At 43.1% G+C, this 25,203-nt stretch overlaps 1 protein-coding gene across 1 annotated transcript in view; it reads left to right on the forward strand.

Moving 5' to 3' along the window:
* LOC109486498 (E3 ubiquitin-protein ligase HERC2-like) overlaps positions 1-25,203 on the forward strand; it is a 69,908-nt gene that overhangs the window by 35,282 nt on the left and 9,423 nt on the right. Inside the window, 29 exon segments of the mRNA XM_019790335.1 lie at positions 1,128-1,226; positions 1,373-1,739; positions 2,916-3,082; positions 3,572-3,736; positions 4,759-4,873; positions 6,229-6,339; positions 6,876-6,984; positions 7,548-7,684; positions 7,911-8,098; positions 9,662-9,859; positions 10,035-10,337; positions 10,862-10,943; positions 15,438-15,581; positions 16,374-16,464; positions 16,804-16,981; positions 17,593-17,846; positions 18,223-18,367; positions 18,842-19,067; positions 19,516-19,681; positions 20,159-20,399; positions 20,768-20,959; positions 21,401-21,554; positions 21,751-21,858; positions 22,114-22,253; positions 22,549-22,699; positions 23,122-23,237; positions 23,580-23,702; positions 24,239-24,379; positions 24,833-24,922. Of these exon segments, the coding sequence (XP_019645894.1) occupies positions 1,128-1,226; positions 1,373-1,739; positions 2,916-3,082; positions 3,572-3,736; positions 4,759-4,873; positions 6,229-6,339; positions 6,876-6,984; positions 7,548-7,684; positions 7,911-8,098; positions 9,662-9,859; positions 10,035-10,337; positions 10,862-10,943; positions 15,438-15,581; positions 16,374-16,464; positions 16,804-16,981; positions 17,593-17,846; positions 18,223-18,367; positions 18,842-19,067; positions 19,516-19,681; positions 20,159-20,399; positions 20,768-20,959; positions 21,401-21,554; positions 21,751-21,858; positions 22,114-22,253; positions 22,549-22,699; positions 23,122-23,237; positions 23,580-23,702; positions 24,239-24,379; positions 24,833-24,922 (4,701 nt within the window).

Consider the following 25,203-nt stretch of genomic DNA (forward strand, 5'->3'; position numbering starts at 1 on the left):
AAAAAAAAATGTAGAAACGGTGTTTCTTGGACAATTCCTACCCTGCTGAAACTTCTAGACCAGGCAAACCTGCCAGAAAGTGTTTTTGGGCGGCCTTCCCGCAGGACAGGCGCTTGTGTGCCTTCACATACCTGAAAGAATATCTAAGGCGGACTTCTTCCCTTCGGAAAGAAGGGGGGGGAGGCAGAAGTTGTTCATATCGTTCAGCAGACCACACAGGCCAGTTGGTTCTGCGACCCTGGCCAGGTGGGTTAAGTCAGTGTTAGGCACGGCAGGTGTTGACACAGCAACTTTCTCAGCTAACTCCACTCGAGGAGCATCCGCTTCAGCTGCTACAGCTGCTGGGGTGTCTCTACATAGCATCATAAATGCAGCGGACTGATCACGAGAGTCTACCTTCCTGAAGTACTACAGGAGGGACAACAACCAACACACGTTTGGCCAGGCTGTGCTGTCCACGGCTCTGAAGTCTGCATAAGGTAAACGATATACCCAAATAGGGAGTGTGCAGGTATAATTGAGGATTAGGCAAATTGTACTTACCATGAAGGATAATCCCAATTATACCTCACACGAACTATTTGGGTATATCTTCCCACCCTTGCTGTTCTTCAGCTTCCAAGTAGCTGAGAATGCCCACCCATGGTGAACAGCACAGACTCTTTCTCGCACGTCGTCAAATGGCGGCGAACATAGTCATTACGTCATGATATCCCGTGATGCTTTGCGATTAAAGCTTTGTACACGTGCGCCACCTAGCGATAAGCATAGGAAATACTGCATAAGGTAAACGATATACCCAAATAGTTCGTGTGAGGTATAATTGGGATTATCCTTCATGGTAAGTACAATTTGCCTAATCCTCAATTATACATACGGGCACAACATGTAATGTTACATAGATTACAATAATTTCTAATTGAACCAGCCGATACAAATGTAGTTGTAAGGTTGATATCACATTCATGTACAAAGACACTGTAAACTAGGTTCTGTAAATCAAGTAAAATAAATCAATACTATATGTATACGTATGTGTTTACGTTAAAGGTCAGAAGTCAAGGTTAGACAACATTTAAATTGTTCATGTAGCTAATAATAGTGTGCTACCATTTTTTTACATGAAGGGCCTCCCCAAGGAGACAGTGACCTTGATGCAGCAGTTGATGATGGCCGCCACCCAGCCCTCCCCCGTCAAAGCCATATTTGCAAGACAGGAGCTAGAGGTAAAAATTTTTTGATCCATTTCTTACTATTTAGAATGTGAAAAGTGTGAGATAAGGTAAAAATACTGTATGTGAAATTTTTGTTATCAAAGTTCATGTCTGTGTACACACTACATTCAGGTAATCTCCAATGTTCCCTTCCCCAGGCTGCTGCCCTAGCCGTGTGCCAGCACCTGGCAGCAGAAGTCAGCCGACCCTGCTCCCTCCCCCCACCCATCTCTAACTCCAACGTCACCAACAACTCCACCTCCCCCTCCACTACAACCATCAGTAACGTCCTCAGCACATCCCCCAAGGAGCGCGCCAAGACTCCCCCCGTCATACCCTCCAAACAGCACAAACAGAAGAAGACCAGGAAGTCCAGCCCCCCTCCCCCCGTCCCTGTCGTACAGCAGCTGATTGAGATGGGTTTCCCGCGGAAGAACGTCGAGTTTGCACTTAAGTCACTGAGTGAGTCGGACGCTCCCAGCTCGGCTGCCCTGCCTACAGTTGGGGAAGGATGCAGACAAAGCTGTTAAGTGACCAATCACTGAGTAGAACCTCCTGGGGCAACACAAAAGGCCAGCACCTGTGGTTTATTATCACAGAAAATGGGCACTTCTCATTGGCTGAGATGAAACAAGCCACGTGCTAGCACATTGGCAGAACGTACTGTGCCTGTGCAAACCCTAGGTTTTTCAGGGTTTCGTTGGATGTTTGGTCAACACTGCATCAAAATTTTGTCCATTACATAACATATCTTTACCGACACTACATTTGAAAACTGCATGTGGTATATCATGCTTAAATACATAACGTTATATACATGAACACAACCTTTAACAATGCATTCTGTAGAAGATCTATGCATAATCGTGTTCCAGATTTTGCGCAGGTGCAGAACGTTCTGCCGGCATACTGATGAGGCCCAGTGATATTGATCATAATTATTATGTTGTATGGCAGGGTTTGGCAAATCATCAATCCAAAAATGAATAGTTTGCCTTCAGGAGGTTCAGAAGCAACTTAGGTGCTACAGTTGAATGGTGTTTTGGATTAGGAAGTGGACCAGCAATGCTCGCTGCACTTGCATGGCTCTTGTCTGCATGCTTCTATCATTATTTCTACAAAAGACATTCTTTTATCATCATGGGAAGTTAGTATTATTCGACTTTTTTCGTAACATAGTTCACTTGCATGTACATGTATGCAGTTCTCTTGTAGTAAATCGGAGTCTAACATTTGCACAGAAGGAGTAGAGGATAAAATTAACCTCGCTCACAATTTTAACATATACCAGCATATATTAGCATATTCAACTTAGTCTACTGGTAGTGCTTGCTAGAATGTACAAATGTAGGGTTGACGTGTCTTCCCTTTTTTTATCTTCATTGTTTGTGCTATAAGTATAGATTAGAAATAGCTGGCTGGCATGTTTTAACCTTTTATCTGCTACCTAACATACAGGCAGTACAAATTTGGGGACCAAAAGGCACCCTTTAGTAGGGAGATGGTTAATCATACATACATGTATAGGCATGAACATCACACATGTAGTCTTTAACCAAATGTATACAATGTACTTTTATGTCTTGAGTTCAATGAGTTGCCATGTTCACAATGCATGAAGACCCCTATACATGGACACAACACTCAAACATACCAGGGGACACACCTGGCTAACTAACACCTGTTGGTTCCCACCTGCAGCGACGTCCACAGGTGAGATGCCAGGTGCGGAGGCGCTGGTGAGCTGGCTGCTGGAGCACCCTGATATCCAGGTACCGGACCTGTCTGACGAGGATGTGGGAAGTCTGTCGTCAGGGGAGATCGTGTCGGAGTCTGAGTCAGAAGCTGAGGAGCTGGAGGATCTAGAGGTGAGCTGTAATAAATCTCTTCTACTGTGTCCTGCATCTGTACTAGTCTTAGAGATGAGCTGTAATGAGTTGTGGTGTCAAATGGCTGAGAGGCTTGGCTAACAGACTGAGATGAAGAAGTCATGGGTTTGATTCCTGGTATTCCTGGCTAGACACTGTGTCCTTGAGAAAGGTATTTTGCACAACTTTTCCCATTCCTCCCACCAGCTTTATATCTACAGTTTAGTACAAGCTATGCAACAGTTAAAAGTGACCTCTCATCACCCTACTGGTTGGGTAGAGGATACATGTACATTGAGCCATCAGTCACTTTTTCTGGCTTATGCAGAGCCACACCTCAAGCACATGAAAGGACCCATTATCAATAAAGATTAGAGTCATGGTTCAAAGTCATGGGCTTGTGTTTGGCTTGTTTAGAAGTTAAACTAAAGAAGCCTTGACTGTATTTCAGTCAAACTGATAATAAAGTCTTTCTATATTGTTCCCAAGGCCTACGGCATCACAGACTCCAGGAGTTTTAAGAAGCGGTCAGACTTCATGAGTAATGATGACTATGCGCTGTACGTGCGGGACCACATCCAGGTGGGCATGATGGTCCGCTGCTGTCGAACGTACGAGGAGGTACACGAAGGGGACATCGGACGGGTCGTCAAGGTAACAAGAACGTTTTGCAGAAGGAAAACATACTGTTTTTGCTCTGTTTCTTCTTCACTGAACAAATAAGGTCAATGACCTGAGGACTAGATGGTTGTCACCATGATACGTTGGTAACTGGTGCTGTAGCAGACATCCTGAGGTGTTGGGTTACATTATGTAGCAAATTGCAGGAGAGAGTTGGAGGGGCTGGTCACCATATACATGTATATGAAAATGTGTTCAAGTAAGAATGAACAGAGTAGTAGTTTCTCAGACTGTCACCATGGTAAGATAAACAAGTATTGAAATGTAAATTTCAGTCATCAGAACACCTCAAGGACAGAATTTACAGAACAATGGTGCTCAGTTATTGGTTTGCACCATGCAGACAAAACACAGACAATTCACAGGTAGCTCACATGGATAATGATCCAATCCCAAGTCACTCTGTACAATTCCAGAGGTTGTGGGTTCAAATCCCTGTACTGGTCAGCAGTTTTCCACATACAAATTTACTGTATATGAACAGTTAATGAAAAGTAAATTTACTGTTCATGTATATGAACAGTTAATTTCCCAATATGGAATTTCCTGTACTTTGCTCGATGATGATGCCATCCTTGCGCTCATAGCATTGCCTGGCAATGTGAAGACACCCAAGGGACCCCTGGTAATGACAGCCTGGTTGGCAGTCTGCTGGGGGCTGAGAGCAAAAAATTTCAACTTTTTTATTAACTATCAATAGCTTCACAGTTGTGTATCAATGAAATCTGAATCTATGTACTTCTGTATCCTACTCTGAGCTAGCATGTTGGCAGAATTTACTGCACTTACCACCCTCTATCAAAATGCCTATTAATAAAAGTTCCCCAAAATGCCTCCCCAAAAGTGTTTTCAGCAAATTATAATTTTCAGGTCACTCATCCAGAACTCTGTACACATGCTCTAACTTTGGCGTCGCTCCAAAAATTCAAGCTGTCAACATACATGTACATGTACGTGTACACAAATGAGCCAACTGAAACTTCCTGTTCCTGTAGTTGGATCGTGACGGCCTCCATGACCTGAATGTGCAGGCAGACTGGCAGCTGAAGGGAGGAACGTACTGGGTCCGCTACATCCACGTGGAACTGTTGGGACATTCTACCAACCCAGGTTAGTCAAGGTGTATTCCTGTATATATATATTAAAGGAGTACTAACCTCCAGAAGGAAGTGCTATTTTCCGATACATCATGCTGCAATGAATACATAACTAGCCGACTTTTTACATAATTTCGCTTGTACGACTTGCGCGGCGCATGTTTGTAAAGTGATATTAATATCATTTTCCCCCATGCTGAACCACAATTGATACATCCGGGAATTCTGGCTTACGCAATACTCATACACTTCAGGTCAACATACACATTTTTTGGCGAAAATGGTAGGAGACAAGCACACTAACAAGCTGATTATTGAGAAATTACTTGCTTTACTTTGCTTGACCTGTGGCTTGGATATTATAATATCAGGATGTCGAATACAGTGGGAACCAGTTTTATCCTGCGTGTTTTGATTTTCTCAACTTATTTGCATGTAAGTATCACTTGAACAGATAATTAGATTACGCCACTTATGGAAAGGATAACTAGATTACGCCTTTTTTCATCGTCAATATTTGGGGCATAAATGAGGGGTGATAAGGACACCAAGGAGGGCAATGGTTGGTAAGATACCAAAGAACACAAAACGGTACGAATTTTTCTTATCGCCCCCGAAATGAGGTCTGTAACGTAACTTTTTGTTTCAAACATAGACACCAATGGGGTAGCGTGGTGTATTCTGGGATAGTTTTGAGGGTATTTGGAGAGTTTGTCCTGGATTCGATGCGTTATAAGACTTGCGCGCAAAATGGGCATTTAATTGTATACTGTAAAATAATATGCATTTTTCAATTTCAAAAATAAATCCCTGTCGAAATATAGCACCTCCTTCTTGAGGTTAGTACTCCTTTAAGTACATTGTATAGAGGCAAGTGGCGGGCTGCCACAGTATTTGCTGTGCAAGCACGTCTAACACGCGGAAAATGGGAACAACAAATGCTAAACCAGATAGTGAGTGTGTGTGTGTGAGTATGGTACACCCAATTGGAACTGTAGAGGCATTCCACCAACCCAGGAAAGGCAGTCTTTATTATGGGATTGTTCATTCCACCATACATTGTACATGCAAGGTACAGTACACCCATGTGGAACTGTCGGCTGACCCAGGTAGAATAGGAGATAGACATGTACAGACAAAACAAACATTTACATGTTTTTGAAGGAAAGTTGCACTGTTATTTCCAACACAATTCAGAAAATCAGACACAATTTTCAAGGAATGAACCACTGCTAATATACAATGTATGATGTCATGACTTTTTTGTGATGACAAGGCCTAGCAGTAAACTTTTCCTTACTTTAGATGAACTTAGTAAAAATTGATCTGGACAGGTTAACTTGATGTGATTTTTAAACCCTTGCCCAGCTCCAGGCAGTGCAGTGAAGGTGGGAGACAAGGTGAGAGTGAAGCGGTCTGTCACCACGCCCAAGTACAAGTGGGGTTCTGTCACTCACAACAGCATCGGGGTGGTCACAGGTGAGTGGAGGCATGGCCCAGAACGTTACTGAGAGTGCACCATTACCCAATTTACACACCTTTCTCTCAAAATTGCAGTAAAATAACTCAGTAAAGTTGAGCAATGTTTGTTGTCGAGTGGTTAGTAACTCTGCATCAGAAGACTGGCTGCTTGTACTAAACATGCATCCTACTGGACAAGACATTAGGACTGTGATTTTGATCACCATAATTCAGTGGTCATAGTGAAGTCTTGTAAAACAAGAGGTCCTGGAAATTTTCCCAGTATAATGAACATGCATGCATAAAATGCAATACTGTTTGTGAACATGACGTATTGTTCCTCAATTTGTCAATTATAATCATTTATAGTTCCTCATTTTCTGTTCTGTTAATCCTCAAGTGTTAATCTACAACCAGTTAAACATTAAGCCGTTCAGTGAACTATGTTTAATCAAGCATTTAATGCACACATGTAGCAATGTTTACATGTAAACATAGCCATCTATAAAAGCTATGTTTAATACATACATGTACATTTACTCCTTTCCCCCCAGCCTTCAGTGCCAATGGTAAGGACGTAACTGTAGACTTCCCTGAGCAGTCCCATTGGACAGGTCTGGTCTCAGAGATGGAACTTGTGCCTAGCAGCCATCCTGGGGTCACGTGAGTTCAACTTGTGTTCTTCTAAACTATGCATGTTTCTATTAGAAGGAAAACACATTTCATGGTTGCTTATCACTCAAATTTTTCTTAATGTTTAGATGTAATCGCCCTATATTTTCACATGTTTATTTTAATTTTTTTTAAACATACCGTCAGCACATTAACAAGGAATCAAAAATATTTTTGCACCGATATTTTTCACCCTTCCCTGTTCTGTTTTTTTTTGTCATAACCTGTTGGACATTGGCTTCTAGGGTTAAACTAAGCATGTTGGCAGAACCTTGTGCACAAAAAAATGCTCAAAATCACTGTTTCTGTCGGATGTTTGATCAAAGTTGCACCAGAATTTTATCCGTTGCAGACAATATCTTTTCTTATACAATATTTGAAAACTCTTAACAGGATGTCGTCCTTACTACGGGAGCACAACCTTAAATAAGATCATGCGCATTACACTCCAGATTTTGCACAGGTGCAGAATTTTCTACCAACATGCTGTTTAACTAGATAGACTCAAGACATTTACTAGAATAACTTTTTTATGACATCTTCTGCCCCCTCAGGTGCGATGGCTGCCAGATGTTCCCTATTAACGGCCCCCGGTTCCAGTGTAAGACCTGCGACGACTTTGACTACTGCGAGAACTGCTTCAAGACCAAGAAACACCACAGACATCCCTTCGTGAGGATCACAGAGCCAGGTAACAGTCTACCGAGCATACCAAGCTAAAAAGACGGCAAGGTGGTCTTGTAGTTAGGGTTTTTGACTCAGAACCTGAAGGGAATTACATTTTAGACATCATACCAAATGTTTAGTGAGAAAGCAATATGCTCTGTTATATGTCCTAACAATTTGGCCCTAAAGGCCTGCAACTAGGCTGTTTGTTTTATAGAAATAAAACCATTCTTACGACTACTTTTGTACAGGAGCCAGTCCAGTGCCAGCAGGGCGACCAGGGAAGTACCACAAGAAGGGAACCAACCTCACGGGTACGCTGGTGGACGAGTGGTCCCGCTGTGTACGTAACCTCACCGTGTCATCACGGGAGAACCAGGCCTCGCGACTCATCGACGGCAGGGGGTCGTACTGGCAGTCCAGCGGCTCCCAGGGGAAAGTACGCTGATTTGTTTGTTTATTCTTATTGTGTTTATTTATTCCCCTTCTCTTCACAGTAGAAATATTCACATTACATAAAAAGTGGGAGCCTTGGTATTCCTATGTGCAAACCTAGTGGATTAAGAGTTGGTTTTTGTCCAATACTACTTTGCAGGGATGAACTAAAGGCTCACAAACAATACAGTCATGTAGGACAAAACATCAGAGCTAAATCATCATGTTATCCTTAATATATATTTTATAATACAAAGAACATTGGGTTTCAGTGTTGTAACACAATTTGCCTGTGCCTTGCTCCTTATTGAAGTTATAAAGTATGAATTTACACACACCAGTACATGTAGGACATACATGTATGTTGTCAAAGGGCTCAACATATTTTTTCTGCATACCTGCACTGGTGTCAGGTGTGGGTAACAACAAAAATTACCTGCACCAGACAGATTGTACCTGCATTGCTATTTGACTGAGTTTTTAGAAACTATGGATTAAAAATGATAACCAGTTAGAGACCATTTCAATTCTAAAATTGAAGTGGCCAATGGCCTTGCTTTGAGCGACACCATTAAAAAAGTGCATGATTATGTACTCATTATTTTGAGCCCTGCACAATATTTCTATAGAATCCCCTCCACCCCACAACTATCCCCTACAGAGTGATTCTCCATAACTGTGATTGTGTGAACCTTGTAGCTTCACTGTCTTCTGTCTCTGTGTGCATTTTTAGTGTGCGTGTGGGGAGCGAGAGAAGGATACACCTTCCCAGTGCTCCTTACACGGTTTTCCTTTACAGGTAACCTCCACTCTCCTACATGTATGTCCCAACTCACACTTGGACAAATACTCTGACAGTACATAAATTGTACAGGCATGCAAGTATACAAAAACTGCATACATCAAAATATTTTTCCTGCATGTAAATTGGCCTGCTTTGACGTACATCAAGAATGTCTGTTCGCCATCCCTCGAGGTAATGTATGATCTGAACAATCTGGACATACAGTCATGTACAGTTCTGGACATACAATGTATGTCAAAGCAGGTCGCAGGCATGCAGGAAAACGCAGTATGCAGAATTACGCAGTTTTTGCTTGCCTGTGTAAACTTTGCAGTTTTCATGCTGTCAGATTTTTGTCTGCGTGTAAATCAGGTCTATCTCTTCCAGACACCATAGTTCTGGTGCAGCTTGGGAGTAAGGCAAAGGCAAATTGGTTAACAAAAATGCTTGCAAGAGGGCTAACCTGTTAAAATGGCCCTTCTGAGACAAGAAAACTGGCAGAGGTCACTGACTAACTAGCCGAAGCAGTACTTCCTTTCTCTTGTCCCAAAAGAGGTCATTTTTCAGCATTCTTGTTACTGTCACAAGCTAGTCTGTTGATTTTTATACAGATTAAAGAATTAATCGTCTGTACAACCATGTGTCATCTTTCCTTCAACTATCTTGACACGTTTTGTCTTCCCTTCAGCATTGGATCCCTTCAACATTGGTAAAACCATGTTTATCAATTTTGTGAAAAAGAAAAAAGATTAACCGTATGGACATGTTTGACCTTCCCTTCAGCATTGGATCCGGCTGGAGCTGCAGCCTGACATCATCGTGCACCGCCTGCGCATGCAGGTGGACCCTGCAGACAGCTCCTACATGCCCAGCCTGGTGGTCATCTCCGGCGGGGACCTCCTCTCCAACCTCAAGGAGATCCGCACAGTCCATGTCAGCGCCACCGACACTCTGGTCACCCTGCTGCAGGACATCACAGAGGTGGGTGCAGTACACCAGCGCCATCTGGTAATTTTTTGTAGAATTACACTGTCTAGTCTTACAGCAAAATTAAGGATCGATTGATCAGTTGTTTGGGCTGATAGGGTTGTCATAGATGTTTTTCTACCATAACGAGAGTAGTAATTTATTATTTGATTTCTTACTTTCCCCACAGTATTACAGATTCCTCGAGATTTCTATCAAACAATGCCGGAGTTCTGGTATAGACTGTAAGATCCACGGCCTGTCTGTGGTTGGTCGGATCCGAGCGGACGACGAAGACATCGCCGCCAACATCTCCTTCCTGGCCTCGGACAACGAGGAAGAAGAGGAGGAGGAGGAAGTGGAGGACGAGAGGAGCAATGGACCGAGAGGGAAGCGAGCAGGGAGCATCAGTAATGTTGGAGACATACAGACTAAAGTGTTTGCCTGGGGGCTGAACGATAAGGATCAGTTAGGAGGACCAAGGGGCTCCAAGGTATGCTCAATATGTTTTTTGTTCACCTTCGCAGAAGGAAATATATTGATTTGCTCTGTTCTTTCTTCTCCAAATGAATAAGGTAAATGACCCTGACCAGACTGCTGTCACCATGGTGGTACATTATACATGTAAATGGTGCTGTTGCAGACACCCTGTTGTGTTGGATTACATTATGTAGCCAGTGTATTTTGGAACAGGTTCTATCGACCATGATATCCGTGCATTGTGTGGCGTAATGGTAAGAGCATTCCACTCAGAGGTCCTGGGTTCGATCCCGTGACATGCCCGATGTTCTGCCCTTGGGAAAGGCACTCAACATGACTTTCCTCACTGTACAGCTAATCTTTGATACATTATGTCCAAACACTGATGAGGACACAGATTTGGTGTTGCCAATGTGCCAAGATCTGCACATTTGCCACTAAGAACCATACAATTTTGTTTCATATTATTCATGTGTAATGTAAAGGAAAAGTAATCTAGGATGTTGACTATACTTTTCTTAATATTTCTTTTATCAGATTAAGACTCCTGTCATGAATGAGTTCATGTCATCACTCAAGTGTGTGCACATTGCTGGTGGGTCCAAGAGCCTTTTCATGGGTAAGTACATGTACACATAACCTCTGGTAAGAAACTCTGAGCTCATGATAAAAAGTACTGAGCTCATGATAAAGGCATGTCAAGGGGTCACTGACCTGTTTAAAGTTAAAACATCTGATCCAACATGCAAGGTAAACATGTAACTACCAACACAGAAATTGAAATGAACTTTCATGATGGGTCACTGACCTGTTTATTATGTAATTGTACCTTAGGATTTGCATTTATGTATTGGCACCTACATGAATAACTCAGGATCTTTTGGACAAATTTGGACAAGCCAGGAGTCCTTTTGAGGATTCTTTCTATTAAAAAAAAAAGCTGTTTGGACAGACTTGAGCACACAAAGTACATGATTGGAAACAAGAAGTAACAAACCAGTGTCTTGCCTTGCACCGTCTGTGCTGTGGTGAATTTCCTTGTGCGTCATCTCATTTGAGATGCATGGCAATTTCTGTCTACATGTACATGTAGGTCCCAGGTTATATTCACTTATGTCGAGGCCAGACACAATTGCTATCTGTCTAGGCCAATACGTATAATACAATCATGTATCTTTGTGCAAAAAAAAAACAAAATTCAAAATGAATGAATCTTTATTGCATATTCCTGCCCAAATGGGCTAAATGCACTTATGACCAAATGTAGTCTAGAGGGTCTAAAATTGAATACTGAACTGCTACATTCTAATGCTAAGTGCTAATAGTCTATACATGTATATTACAACATACTACATTGTACTTATCACCTGCTGTTAATCGCCATTTCTTCTCTCTTTTTAAAACATCTGCAAACAAAAATAACAGATAAAAAAAATCATAAGTTACATATACTAAGTATATAGCTGTGTAGACAACACACATTCGTTGTTTGGTGCTAATATCTTACATCTTATTAACATTTTCAGCACTAAGTCTTATTTTTTGTGCTTAGGAACCAGAAGTCTATTTAACAGAGTAGAACATGGAGGTAACATGTATTAGGGAATTACATGCACTGTGTGTAAACACGTGTGATAGGGGCGTGTTTTCTTACCCTACTTTCAGTAATTAACTGGCAGTATATTAGTCTGGCTGTTTTCATGCATACTGGTGTGGCTGTTTAATTTAAAAAATGTTATTGAAAAAAACAAATGAAACGCGTCAGTCAGCTGCACTGCAGGCAACTGTAAATTGTCTCCACTTCTCCTTGTCCCTATCAAGGTTGGCGAACTGCTTCACCGAAAGTTGGTTCATGTATTAAATGATAGATCAGTTCACACAAGTGCATCTACATGTAGCTCTATACCTTTCTCAAATACGAGATTCTTAATATATCGACAAAAAGCTGAAAATAGACTGAGATGCTGTGGGACCAACTTGGTATCAGTCTGCTTTTGAGGAGGTCCGATGTCAATCAGCTCCTTATTAAGCACTTATCATCTGTTTGTGTGACACTGGGATTGTCCATCAAGTCGGTTGTATAGGTCAGGAGATATATGCTTTTAAATTTCTTCTCCAGCATGCTGTGAGCTTCTCTTGTATACAACACTTCTCTTGGGTCTGAAATCTCCTTCGCTTCCTCCATTCCATAAGGACCCCGGCCGTCACTTGCTGATGATTTGACGTCTTTTCCCCCTTTACAGTTCTCGTATTTGAACTGTACGCTTTCAGCAGTTGACAACGAATGGTCCTGTGTGTGGGCGAGTGGTTGTTTTACATTTACAGCCTGTTCATAAGTACCATTTTCAAGTTCGCTTTCGGAAGTTGACAACGAGTGGTCCTGTGTGTGGGCGAGTGGTTGTTTTACATTTACAGCCTGTTCATAAGTACCATTATCAAGCGGCGTGAAATCTGCCTCGGCGCATTTTCTTGCAGCTAGTGGAGAGTCAGGGCCCGGGTAGCGTATGGCATAAGGTTGGATAAAGTTGTCACCTTGCTCTCGGTCATCATTGGCAGTCTCTGCATGGCGCGGAATTTGTGCTCCTGGCTCTTCATCGTAAGCCACCGCATAGGGTTGAATCTCTGACCCCGGGTCTCCGGCATAGGCTACTTCATATGGCTGAATAGTGCAGTTGTCTTCTTGGGTCTTGTCAGGAACAGGGGCGGGGCATCCAGCAGGTTGTTGCAGCTCACTCGAGTCAGCGAAAGCCACTGCGTAAGGCTCAATGTTATGGTCTGCTGTAGCTTCAAGGGCTCCCATTGGTACGTCTTGTGGAGCAGGATCTGTGCTACAACAACAGTTGTAGATGAGGAGGACAGCCATTATGGTCAGCACAAGCAGGAGGGGCACAACTACAGCGTAGATCACAGTGTTACCATTCTCGGTGATCACTGAGCTTCCCCCAAGAAGAATGACATGGTCCATCTGTGTCGTACCATCAGAGACTGACATGTTGTAGCTGCATGGTGCCTCTGTGTAGTCTTTGGTGGCAATAGTCTTGTTGTACAGATTGCTGTCGTCAATTTGAAAACCTGTTGGAACGATGTCAGCCATTGATGTCGTGATTTCGTTGTATCGAGCGGACCCGGCTGCGGTCTTTTGTTCCGGGCTATAAGTGGTGGTCTGGCAAATATCCTTCCTTACGTTGAAGGCGAGAGTCCCGTTGAGCTCGGCAGGTGATGCACACCTTAGAAATGGGGGGAACGAAAAGTAGTACAAGTATTGTAGGTTGCAGATAAACCAACTGTCGCATCGCACTTTGATGTTCCCTATCAGAAGACGTAGGCGCTGGTTTCGCTGCTTGTTCATTGCTGGATGCAGATTCATGATGTCGCGGTCGATAGCGGTGATACGATTATTTCGTAGGTCGACGCTCCGCAATGCCTCGGGCTGCAGGAGAACATTGACGGGCACAGAAGTCAGGAGGTTGTTTTCCAGCGACAGTGTTTGGAGGAGAGGCAGACTGCGAAAGGCATGCTGGGATATGGCTGAAATCATGTTCTTGTGGAGGAACAGGAAACCTAGTTTCTCAAGGCCAAGAAACGCATCAGGTTCTGGGGGAAAAAGAATATTATTGATTATTTTATCAATGTAACAACATGAACTGAGAAAAAAGGCAAATTCTGTATCAGTCATCAGCTGGTAAAAAATACATTCCATGATTGATGTCTTAATCAGGTCACAGGCCCTTGACTTTTTTTTTGCCCCTAGGTGGTGTATTTACTTCCGTATTTGTTGCATGTCATGTCATAGCAGTGGGATGCGTTGCATGAGAAATTCCTCCAAATTGTACATATAAAGGTCACTATATGGATGGTACTGTATGTGCAACCCATATTATATATATAAGGGTTTTAAAATCTATAGCCACTAAAACAGTAGATGGAAATTTGGGGAAAGAAGACTTTAGTGATGAAACTTACCTAGGCAGGAGATGCGGTTGTCATCAAGGTAGAGGTGTGTTACGAGTGGCAGACCTCGGAAAGCCCCTTTCTGTATTCTAGAAACGTTAGACTTCTGGATCTTAAGCACGTGAAGATTAGAAACGTTTGGGAAAGATTCTTCCCGGAGCGTAGAAGAACAGAGGTGCTGGATGAGGATTGATACGGTTAGTTTGTTGAAGTTAGTTGGTATTGAATCGAGGCATAAAGGGAAACTGTACATCCCTCCATGTCCCATCCAACTGCAAGGAGTCCCCATCCCTTGCTTAATGGGGCAGCGACAAGCCGGGAGTCCTTCAGAGGATTCCTTCTTATCGAAAAAACAGCTCTTTGGACAGAGCTGAGCTGCTACTGACACAAAAAGTACCAGAAGTGACAGGACCAGTGTCTCACTTTGTGCCATCTTGATAGCACTAAATGTGCTTTGGTCAATTTGTCCCTTGTGCGTCACTTCATTTGAGATGCATGAAAATTTCTGTCTGGTTCTCAGAGATAGTTTGTATCTATCTAGGTCAATACAGGATTACATACTTCCGTGCAAAAAGGGAAAACCATACAGTGAAAAACCTTGTCCTGTATACAGAACCATCTAATAACATCCTGTATACATGTATGTTATATGTAGGGGTATTTCTAGTGGAACTCATCACACCGCAGTGAAATGCAATGAATGTGGAAGTAACTGCACCACCGACACTGTTTCTTCTTCTTCTTCTTCTTCTTCTCCAAACAAATAAGGTCAATGACCTGAACCAGATGTCTGTCACCATGGTAACTGGTGGTAGCTTACATAATGTTGTAGGGTTACTGGTAACATTGCCGTTAACGTTGTGTCCAAAATTATCAGTTGTGGACAGTGTAGATTATTTACTTCCAAGAGGTTTGCAATCTTAGATTTCTTGTAATTTGTTTTACTTAAAGTTCTATATTTGTACCTGGATGCCTAACCTTCATTGTCACTGTATAGAACTTATTGAATATATACTTGTGCAGTGTATTTTTCAATACCTGAGTCCTTTTAAACTATCTTTGTGAGTTTGAGTCTGGTGAAAATTTTGTTAACAAATCTTCAACACTGGCCACCTTGATGTTATTCTTCTGCTTGACCAACACTGCCGTTCTTTCCTCCCAGTAACTGCGGAGGGTAAGGTTTACGCCTGCGGAGAAGCGACCAATGGGAGACTGGGGCTGGGCATCTCCACAGGAACCGTCTCCGTCCCCAGACAGCTGTCCTCCCTCAGTCAGTATGTCGTCAGGAAGGTGTCCGTCCACTCAGGTAAGGGAGATGAACCGTCATGATAAAACATGCAGAAATGTATTATTTTGTGTTTTTCAATTAAGAAACACTCATAGTATCTGAAAAGAACCATGATTTTGAAGCTGAAGATAAAAAATTTGGATCATACATTTAGTTGTTATTACTAGCATAAAAATGATTGTGTTTTTGCAAGCATAAATCAAGAAGCTATGGATGGCGTTTGTGTACATGTGTTTGTTTTTGGTTGGATGATGTTCAGCACCGAGGACAGGTATGTTTGTGTATGGATGGTGTTCAGCACCAAGGACAGGACTGTTTGCCTGTGTGTGGATAGTATTCAGCACCAAGGATAGGACTATATTTCTGTGTGTGGATGGTGTTCAGCACCAAGGTCAGGTGTGTTTTCTTATGTGTTGATGGCATTCAGCACCAAGGACAGGTGTGTTTTCTTATGTGTGGATGGTGTTCAGCACCATGGACAGGTGTGTTTTCTTATGTGTGGATGGTGTTCAGCACCAAGGTCATGTGTGTTTTCTTATGTGTTGATGGCATTCAGCACCAAGGACAGGTGTGTTTTCTTATGTGTGGATGGTGTCCAGCACCATGGACAGGTATATGTTTGTGCGTAAATGGTGTTAAGCACCAAGGACAGGTGTGTTTTCTTGTGTGTGGATGGTGTTCAGCACCAAGGACTGGTTTGTCTGTGTGTGGGAGGTATTCAACACCAGGGACAGTCATGTTTGCTTGAGTGTTGAAGGTGTTCAGCACTAAGGACAAGACTGTTTGTGAATGATGTTCAATCTGTTCCAGGTGGACGACATGCGATGGCTCTGACCGTGGACGGGAAGGTCTTCTCCTGGGGGGAAGGAGACGACGGCAAACTGGGACACTTCAGCCGGATGTGAGTACACAAATGTCACATATTTTCTTTTTTGCATAATTAAGCTTCTAATTTGCTTCTAACTTAGTCAGATTTTAAAAGTGTTGATTGATTGTCAATCTATCAATCATCTCTCCAACTGGTACCATGAGGCTCAGTGTAATAATTGGTTGTGCAGTACATTCCATTTTGTGGCTGAAAGGCTGAATGGATACTACTTAACTTTGCAGTAGTAAGACTTGACATCACTTACATTATATAGGAGTGTTACAGTTACAGGAAGGAATAATATCTATGTATCAGATATTGATTGATCAATGGATTGATTAGCTGATGGATGTAATGCTATTTCTCCGACAGGAACTGTGACAAGCCCAGACTGATTGAGGCTCTGAAGTCCAAGCGTGTGCGAGACATCGCCTGCGGGAGTTCTCACAGCGCAGCAGTAACCTCCAACGGAGAGCTGTACACCTGGGGGCTGGGGGAGTACGGGAGGCTGGGCCATGGGGACAACACCACACAGCTCAGGCCTAAACAGGTAAACAAACAAACAAACAAACAACGGAGAGCTGTACACCTGGGGGCTGGGGGAGTACGGGAGGCTGGGCCATGGGGACAACACCACACAGCTCAGACCTAAACAGGTAAACAAACAAACAAACAAACAAACAATGGAGAGCTGTACCTCTGGGGGCTGGGGGAGTACGGGAGGCTGGGCCATGGGGACAACACCACACAGCTCAGGCCTAAACAGGTAAACAAACAAACAAACAAACAACAGAGAGCTGTACACCTGGGGGCTGGAGGAGTACAACACAACACAGCTCAGGCCTAAATAGGTAACAAACAAGAAAGAAAACATGAGCATGAAAGACTGTCTCAAAGGAATTGTTGTCATCTCTCATGTCTTTGGAGAACATTCAGTCTTTCTACCTCCCTTTCTACTCTTATGTAGAAACATTGGCTGGACAGAAGTTACCAATTATGGGTTCCTTTCATGTTCTGTAGGAGCTTTCTTTTTTGATTTGCAAACCTACGATATCTGGCACAATCGTGGCGAAAAACCTTTCATCATAGGTGCATCATACAATATACATGACTGGGGATTTACTTGTTGTTTTGCTGAGCTAATGTCCTTTTTCCCTGCAGGTAAAATCATTAGCCGGCCAGAGAGTTATCCAGGTGGCGTGTGGCAGTCGTGACGCCCAGACCCTGGCCCTGACGGACGAGGGGAACGTGTACTCCTGGGGAGACGGAGACTTCGGGAAGCTGGGGCGCGGCGGCAGCGAGGGCTGCAACCAGCCCCACCCCGTGGAGCGGCTGGGGGGTCAGGGGGTCATCCAGATCGAGTGTGGGGCACAGTTCTCACTGGCCCTCACCAAGGCTGGCCAGGTCTGGACATGGTGGGTACACAAGCTAACCAGAGCTGGGTATTGGTGATGGAATGAATGTCGGTAGAGCATACTACACCTGCACGAAACCTGGGTTTTTCACTATTTTAGTGGGATGTTTATTTTCCAAAGTTGCATCTGAATTTTTCCTGTTGCAGAGGATATCTTTTCCAACGCAATATTCGAAATCTAAAGACGAAATGTCATCCTTGAATACTTGAATATGACTTTACACGAGACGTTGTATGAAAGTGCGCATCCAGGCACAGTACGTTCTGCCGACATGCTCATAAGATCTGTACAATAGATGTATCTAAGAGTAGCAACCAGCTATTTCTATCTTGACCCACGGAGAGCTTTTTTGAAAGTATTTCTTGTTTGTGTTCAGGGGAAAAGGAGACTACTTCAGGCTGGGCCATGGCAGTGATGCCCATGTGAGGAAACCCCAGATTGTGGAGGGGCTGAGAGGGAAGAAGGTGATCCATGTGGCAGTGGGAGCTCTGCACTGTCTGGCTGTCACTGACACAGGACAGGTAAATCTAACATCAAAACTGCCCCCAAGAATATTGCTTTGAACCAAGGCCAGGTGGTTGTTTTGGTATTCCATTAACCATCTGTCTAGTGATTATTCCTGTAACCTATGGAGAATTAATAGCCAGACGTCTATTTCATTGTGCTAAGGGTGTAGTATTCTAATATGACTAGACTTTTCACTGCTTTAGCCTAATTTTTGCCAGCCCCTAAATGTGATATGCAACCAAAGATCTTGACACTGAAGGAAGCAACTTAAAAATGTCTGATACAACATTTTATACTAGCATCTTTTGAAAGGAAAGATAAAGGAAATTTTCAAAAACAGTTACTAAGCAACTGGACAGATATTGAAAACTGTTTCTAGTAGCATCCACTACTATTCATCAGTGACTGTGTATCTCATTACCTTCATTGATGTAGAGTAAATTTTCCTTCCATAACCCTTCCAGCTAACATGTTGATCTGTGCTGCAGGTTTTTGCGTGGGGAGATAATGACCACGGCCAGCAGGGTAACGGCACCACCACCGTGAACCGACGCCCGTCCCTGGTGCAGGGGCTGGAGGGGGTCAAGGTCACCCGGGTGGCCTGCGGGTCATCTCACAGCGTTGCCTGGACGACCACGGACTCCACGGTGCCGTCCAGACACGAGCCCGTGCTGTTCACCATGTCCAGAGACCCCCTGGGGGCATCGGCTCTCGGTTAGTTCTGCCCAGAAACTTGTGGTTTAGAACTGTCAAGCATATTCTACAGCATCCCCTGTATTGTAGAACAATTGCCCCTATGGACACACTACCAACTTCATTTGGGGTTAAGATCATGACATTTGGGGTTAACAGGGTGTGACAGGGTGGATCTCATTGTTCTCTTCTAGGCTGACTAATATGGACAAGTAACCCATAAGTGATCCTTGCATTTGTGACAGTTCAGCATTCTGATTATTTTCATCCAGAAACATTAGCCTTGTTTCATGATTTCTTGCTCTTTTTCTTCTTCATCAGGCATCAGATCTATTTTAGTAAGAAACACAGTTCTGACAGAATGCACGCTTTTCTTCTGTATCATGAGAAAACCTGACAAACTTGACCTAAAATTGAAACTAAGAATTTTAGGAGTTTTATTGATGGAACATTAATTTTGTTGCTGCAGGTGTGGAGCCTGAGACAGACAATATGGGAGCCAGTTCCACCACCCAGCTGCCGTCCAAACCTCACCGCCCCTCCCTTGCCAGGATTGTCCTCTCCCTGGACACCAACGTGGCTAAACAACAGGCTCTGGGACACATCCTGTCTGCCCTGCAGATCATCTACGCAAGGTAGCACGTCTGCAGAACATACTGCACCTCCTTGAAACCCATAATGTATCATGCATTGCACTTTGGCAGTCGTTTTAGGTCATATTCGCCTGTTTTAAGATGACATCCCATCTACAGCTTTCAAATGTTGTGTCGGAAACGTTATCATCTGCAACGGGTAAAATTCTGATGCAACATTGACGGAATATACAATGTACAACTGTCAAAATGGAAAATTTAATAAATACATTCAAGTACATGTATGTTCTGAAAAAGTTTGATAAAAGCAAAGGAAAATTCAGTTAACACAGTTTTTTTCATTGCACTCACACACAGGCACATGTACACACACAAAAAATGAAGGATAAAGATTTGCACCAATATTTCTTTATCAAATGCACGCATACATACAGTGTTGCATATATAGAATACACAATAGAATCTCAATTTGCTGTTACGCTTTCTCACATAATTTCACGTGGATACGTTTAACCACAGGGAGGCCCAGGTGAGTGCCTTGGCCGTACCGGAGTCTTACGCAGTTAAAGACAACTCCCAGGAACAGCCCGAGAGTCTGGAAGAAACCAAGCCAGAGAAGGACCAGGAAGTGTCTGTGGAAGACATTGACATCAGCATATCCAAGGAGGAGCCCAGGCACCCCCATCTGTCTGGAAGTGGTAGCATCCCAGCTCTCAGTGCTTCTGCATATGTGGCAGAGGCCATTACATCCACAGAGGAGGTAAACAAGAGTTAACATTGATTTCTATTAATAAATCTTAGTGTTTTACAATGTATGTACATGTATGTTGTTGTTATTGTGTTTCTCATTAGATGCTGTCTATGTAACAAAGAACCAACAGTCTTGGATTTTGAGCAGTGATCTTTAAAAGTACCAGTATCTCTTTGAATAGCCCAGTAGAAATTGAACTGTTCAATGACTGGTCTTAACATACATGTATGTGGAAAAAATACGCAAGGTTTACATACTGAGTGTGATTTTTATCAGGGGGGAACATCTTTAGCTGGGGAACCAGACTTTATCAGTCCTCTGAGTGGTCTTGTCTGCAGTTCTGACTGTAACCTGTATTGTTGATGGTTGTTTCCTAGGTGACGAGTGGTTCAGACCAGGACCCGGCCCCTCCCGTGGCAGACCTGGATGAGTTCACGGGGAAGCTGAGCGCTGACGACGCCCGGGTTCTGGTGGACCTGCTGAAGCTGGCGGTGGCAGGGCGAGCAGGGGAGTCTGGGAAGGAAGCCATCTCCGCTGTGCTCACAGCTATGGGCAAGTTCAACCCACAGGTAGGCTAGATTTTTACTCCAACATGTGTACCAAGTGTTTGTGACTCTCCAGGTTTGTTTGTTTGTTTCATATAACTGGGAAACCACCTTTCAGGTGTAACACACCAGTTTTGTACTGTAAGTACTGTACAAGCTGCTTAAGACTGGACTGTAGTAATGTTTGAACCACTTACAAAGTTTGAATCAGTGACACAAGAAAGGATAAGTGTTGTGGGATCTTGAATGTGCTCAAGGTCTGTTTTTTTTTAACATTCATAGAGAACATCCCTAACTGAAGCTACTAGTCATTTTCATCTGAGTCAAATGAGGAAATACATGTACAGTGTAAGTCTTAAGTGCCTTTCCCAGGGGCTCAACCCTGGGGCCTGTCAGGGATTCGAACCCAGAACCTTCAGATTCTGAGTCAACAACTTTAACCACGAGACTACCTTGTCACCTTAGGTTGCGGAGATGTTGCTGGAGCTGTGTGTGACAGAGCTGGAGGATGTTGCGTCCGACACGGAGGCTAACCGTAATGCCATGCAGCCTGTGGTGCAGGAGAGTCCACATCCGTACGGAGACGATACTTCTATCAGTGGGCACGTCAGGATTGCAGGTGGGTACAGGTTTAATAGCTGGAGCTCTTACAGTCCAGAGCTCGAAATTTGTTCGGGGAAAAGGTATGCTGTTGTCCTTTAGGCCACACCAATTTTATTTCTTGCTTCTTGGATTGGTTACATTTACAGTATTGAAGTGATAGGCCTAGGGTGTGAAAAACTATTTTTTTAAAATGTTATGTGGTTTGTATCTAGGTGCGGAGGCCTTGCGTGTAGAGTTTGACCGTCAGTGCTCCACAGAGAGAAGACATGACCCACTCACCATCATGGATGGAGCCAACAGGGTGGTGTCTGTTAGATCAGGTAGGTTTCAAGAACAGAAAGATCTTAATCTATCCGTGCATGTGTACCCCTATGCTTCAGAACTCCATACGGTCACTTATATAACAAAATAACTTGGGTAGGCACAGATAAAAATGAAAGTCTCAGTGATTTTTGAATGAAGGTTTAACAACAGTCTTTTTTAGAGTAGCAGATGGATCAATAGTATGGATCAGGGATACCTTTAGATATGCTTTAAATTTGCAGCTAATTTTCAATCCTTGATTCGTTGCCCAGGTCGAGAGTGGAGTGACTGGTCGTCTGAGCTGAGAATCGCGGGAGATGAGCTGAAGTGGAAGTTCACCAGCGATGGTTCTGTGAACGGCTGGGGCTGGAGGTTCACTGTCTTCCCCATCATGCCAGCTGCTGCACCTAAGGTATGATAAACTGTGAACATGTTACTTCCAAAAAGAATGTTTGACAGAAGTGTGCTCGTAGAGTACTGTAAATTCATGTACTTTTGCAGGGAGTTAATTGCATGGTAGAAGGGGAAAGTTTTTCAGTGTTTTACATTGTTAGTTGAGACAAATTTGCAATACAGTAGGAATACATTAGAAACCCATATTTGCAGTGTCGTGAATTCCCAATTAATTGCAGAGAGGACAAAAAACTGTCAGCTAAATTAGGCTTGGTAGCTATAATAGCCAAGCTAATAATTTCTCACCCCCACAGGACCTACTATCAGACAGGTCAGTCCTGTCCCGACCGTCCATCGACCTGGTCACCTGCCTGCTGGACTTCCGGCTGGACGCCAACTGTGTCCGCAGTATCGTGCCTCGGCTGGCCGCGGCACTCGCTGCCTGCGCACAGCTCAGCTGTCTAGGTACTGCTCACAAATTTGTTTGTTTGTTTCTGTTTTATTAACCCAGGGCGGCCCATCTCAGAGTCATAGCACTGCTTTATAGTAAGGCCCTGGAAAATATTCCATTACAATTAAGTATGTTCATACATACAGTGTATTACATATAACTATCATTATACAAGTACAGGAACATACACAAAACTTCACAGACTATGCCCTAAATGCTCAAATGCATGATTATATGATGAAACCTTTATGTTTCTCTTATGCACGGCTACAAATAATTTTGTCCTTTAATCATCTGCACTTCAAGGATGCTGTATGGCATTATAGAGCTCTAGATGTCACTGTCAGACATGGCTGAATGATTGTCAGTCAAAACGTGCAGAGAATGTTTAATCTATAATTGGAAATTCACCACTTTTTGTTCTGATCTTTTCCAGTGGCCAGCCAGAGAATGTGGGCACTGCAGCGGCTGAGAAAACTCCTGCGGTCAGGGATGGGTCCGGTACTGAACGTGGATGCCTTGTTAGGAGATGGGGATGAGGAACAATCCAGGGTCAGTATTCATGTTTTTGTTCTGTTTCTTCTTTTTCCTCTAGATTTTCCTCTTTTCCAGTCCAAACAAATAAGGTCATTGACCTGAACCAGACGGCCGTCACCATATTATGGTAACTGATGCTGTAGCAGATGCTCTGGTGTTGGATTATATTATGTAGCAAGTGGCAGGACAGAGTTGGAGGGCTGGTCACCATATGTCTTTGGGTAAGAACTAGAAACTTAAGGTAACATTTAGCATATGCATAATGTTTACCTTCACATGGTCTAGCATAACAAACTACTTTTGAAAGCTGTACATTTTGTTGACCTACATTTGTAATTCCTTGATTATTTTTTGCAGTCGAACACAGGGACCCTGGCCAGCCTAGTGAAGGGCCTGCCTGAGATGCTGTTGAGACAGTATGAGTATGAAGATCCCATCGTCAGAGGAGGAAAACACCTTCTGCACAGCTCCTTCTTCATGGTCAGGGCTTTGTTTCAACTTTCTTTGCCTATAAGAGACACTTTGGATCCTTTCAGTCGAATGTTTTCAGTGACATGTTCTGCTTTGTATGTTCTAATGTCTTGTCTGCGGACAAAATTAAAGTAACCACAATATACAATGAAAATGTGAAGAATCTGAATCTAATTGATCAAACAAATCTGTCAAACCCTCAGTGAATTACAGGTGCAAACACACAAATGCAAATCCAAACAATACCTTCCTGCAGAAAGGTATCTTGGATATTTAGATTTTCTTTTGACCTCTTACCTCGTTTATTTTTCGGTGTCTATCAGACACCTTCCTCAGAGCTCCTTACTGGAGTTCCTCCTCTCACCACAATTGGGTATCTCCTTCCCTGGAGGTAAAAAATCATTATTAAACCTTGCAGAAATATAAATTGACAGGATGCGTCTCTACAATACAAGTATAAAGTAGTACAAGTCGAGTAAATGAAAGGCTTAACCACGTTTTTTAGTCTTTAACTGAAAAACTGATGAGAAATGTTTCCACCCCAGGAGCTGGTAGCGCTTGCCTGTGAGCTGGGGCTGGACTCCCTGCCGTGCTGCTCAGAGACACACAAGTGGGCGTGGTTCAGGCGGTACTGTATCGCCTCAAGGGTCGCTCAAGCCTTGGAGAGAAGGGACACCTTCCCACAGGTCTGGCGGACAATTTATTACCGATATTTTTCAATGTTGTTTTATTGTTTTTGATTGTTTGTTTCACGTAAACAGCCTTTAGGCTTATCACACCAGTTTTGCACAGTAAGTACAGGCTGTGTGAAACCAGACTATGGACCCTATCCCATAGCATACTGATGTCTGTGAGGAAGAAATGTGATATCGCTGATGAAAAATGGTTGCTTGTTTCATATCATAGGCTGGTTCTAGCTACATTTTGTATTTATTGGTGGATTATGTATCACAAAAGGGACTTCTTGTAAATTTGCTATTTCAAATGCTTTGAGTATGGAATAATGACAAAAATGTGCCAAGAAATGGTAGTGAATGTCAATATCAGACAGTTTTTACACGTCCAGAATATTTTTGTTTTGCCAATCTGAAATTTTAATTGGATGCCTTGATCTTGCTGATCATCTTTTTCTCCTTCAGCCATTCCTTGATGAGGTGATGAAGAAAGTCAAAGAAATCAGTGGGGATGGGGAGGTCAACGACCTGTCCAGAGAGCACGAGGACAATCAGGTCAGTTCTATATGTAGATTCCCTTACACCTGTTAACCACATTTGTGGAAGGATTGGCATAACGGATGACTATCACTTCTTCAAGATGTCGACCCTGGAACCAGACTGTTAGACTAGAAGGTTTGAACCACTCACACCGGGAAGGACCCCACTCTACAAAATTTCTCTTCTCCATCTGTTTCCATAATACTCTAACATCATTGTTATCACCTTGTTAACCAGGTGTACTTGAAAGTTTGTTAGAAAGTCTGTTTCCATAATATCCCAACATCTGTATTGTT

Source organism: Branchiostoma belcheri, unplaced genomic scaffold (genome assembly GCF_001625305.1).
Source record: "Branchiostoma belcheri isolate BF01 breed outbred unplaced genomic scaffold, Haploidv18h27 scaffold80, whole genome shotgun sequence".
Lineage (NCBI taxonomy): Eukaryota > Metazoa > Chordata > Leptocardii > Amphioxiformes > Branchiostomatidae > Branchiostoma > Branchiostoma belcheri.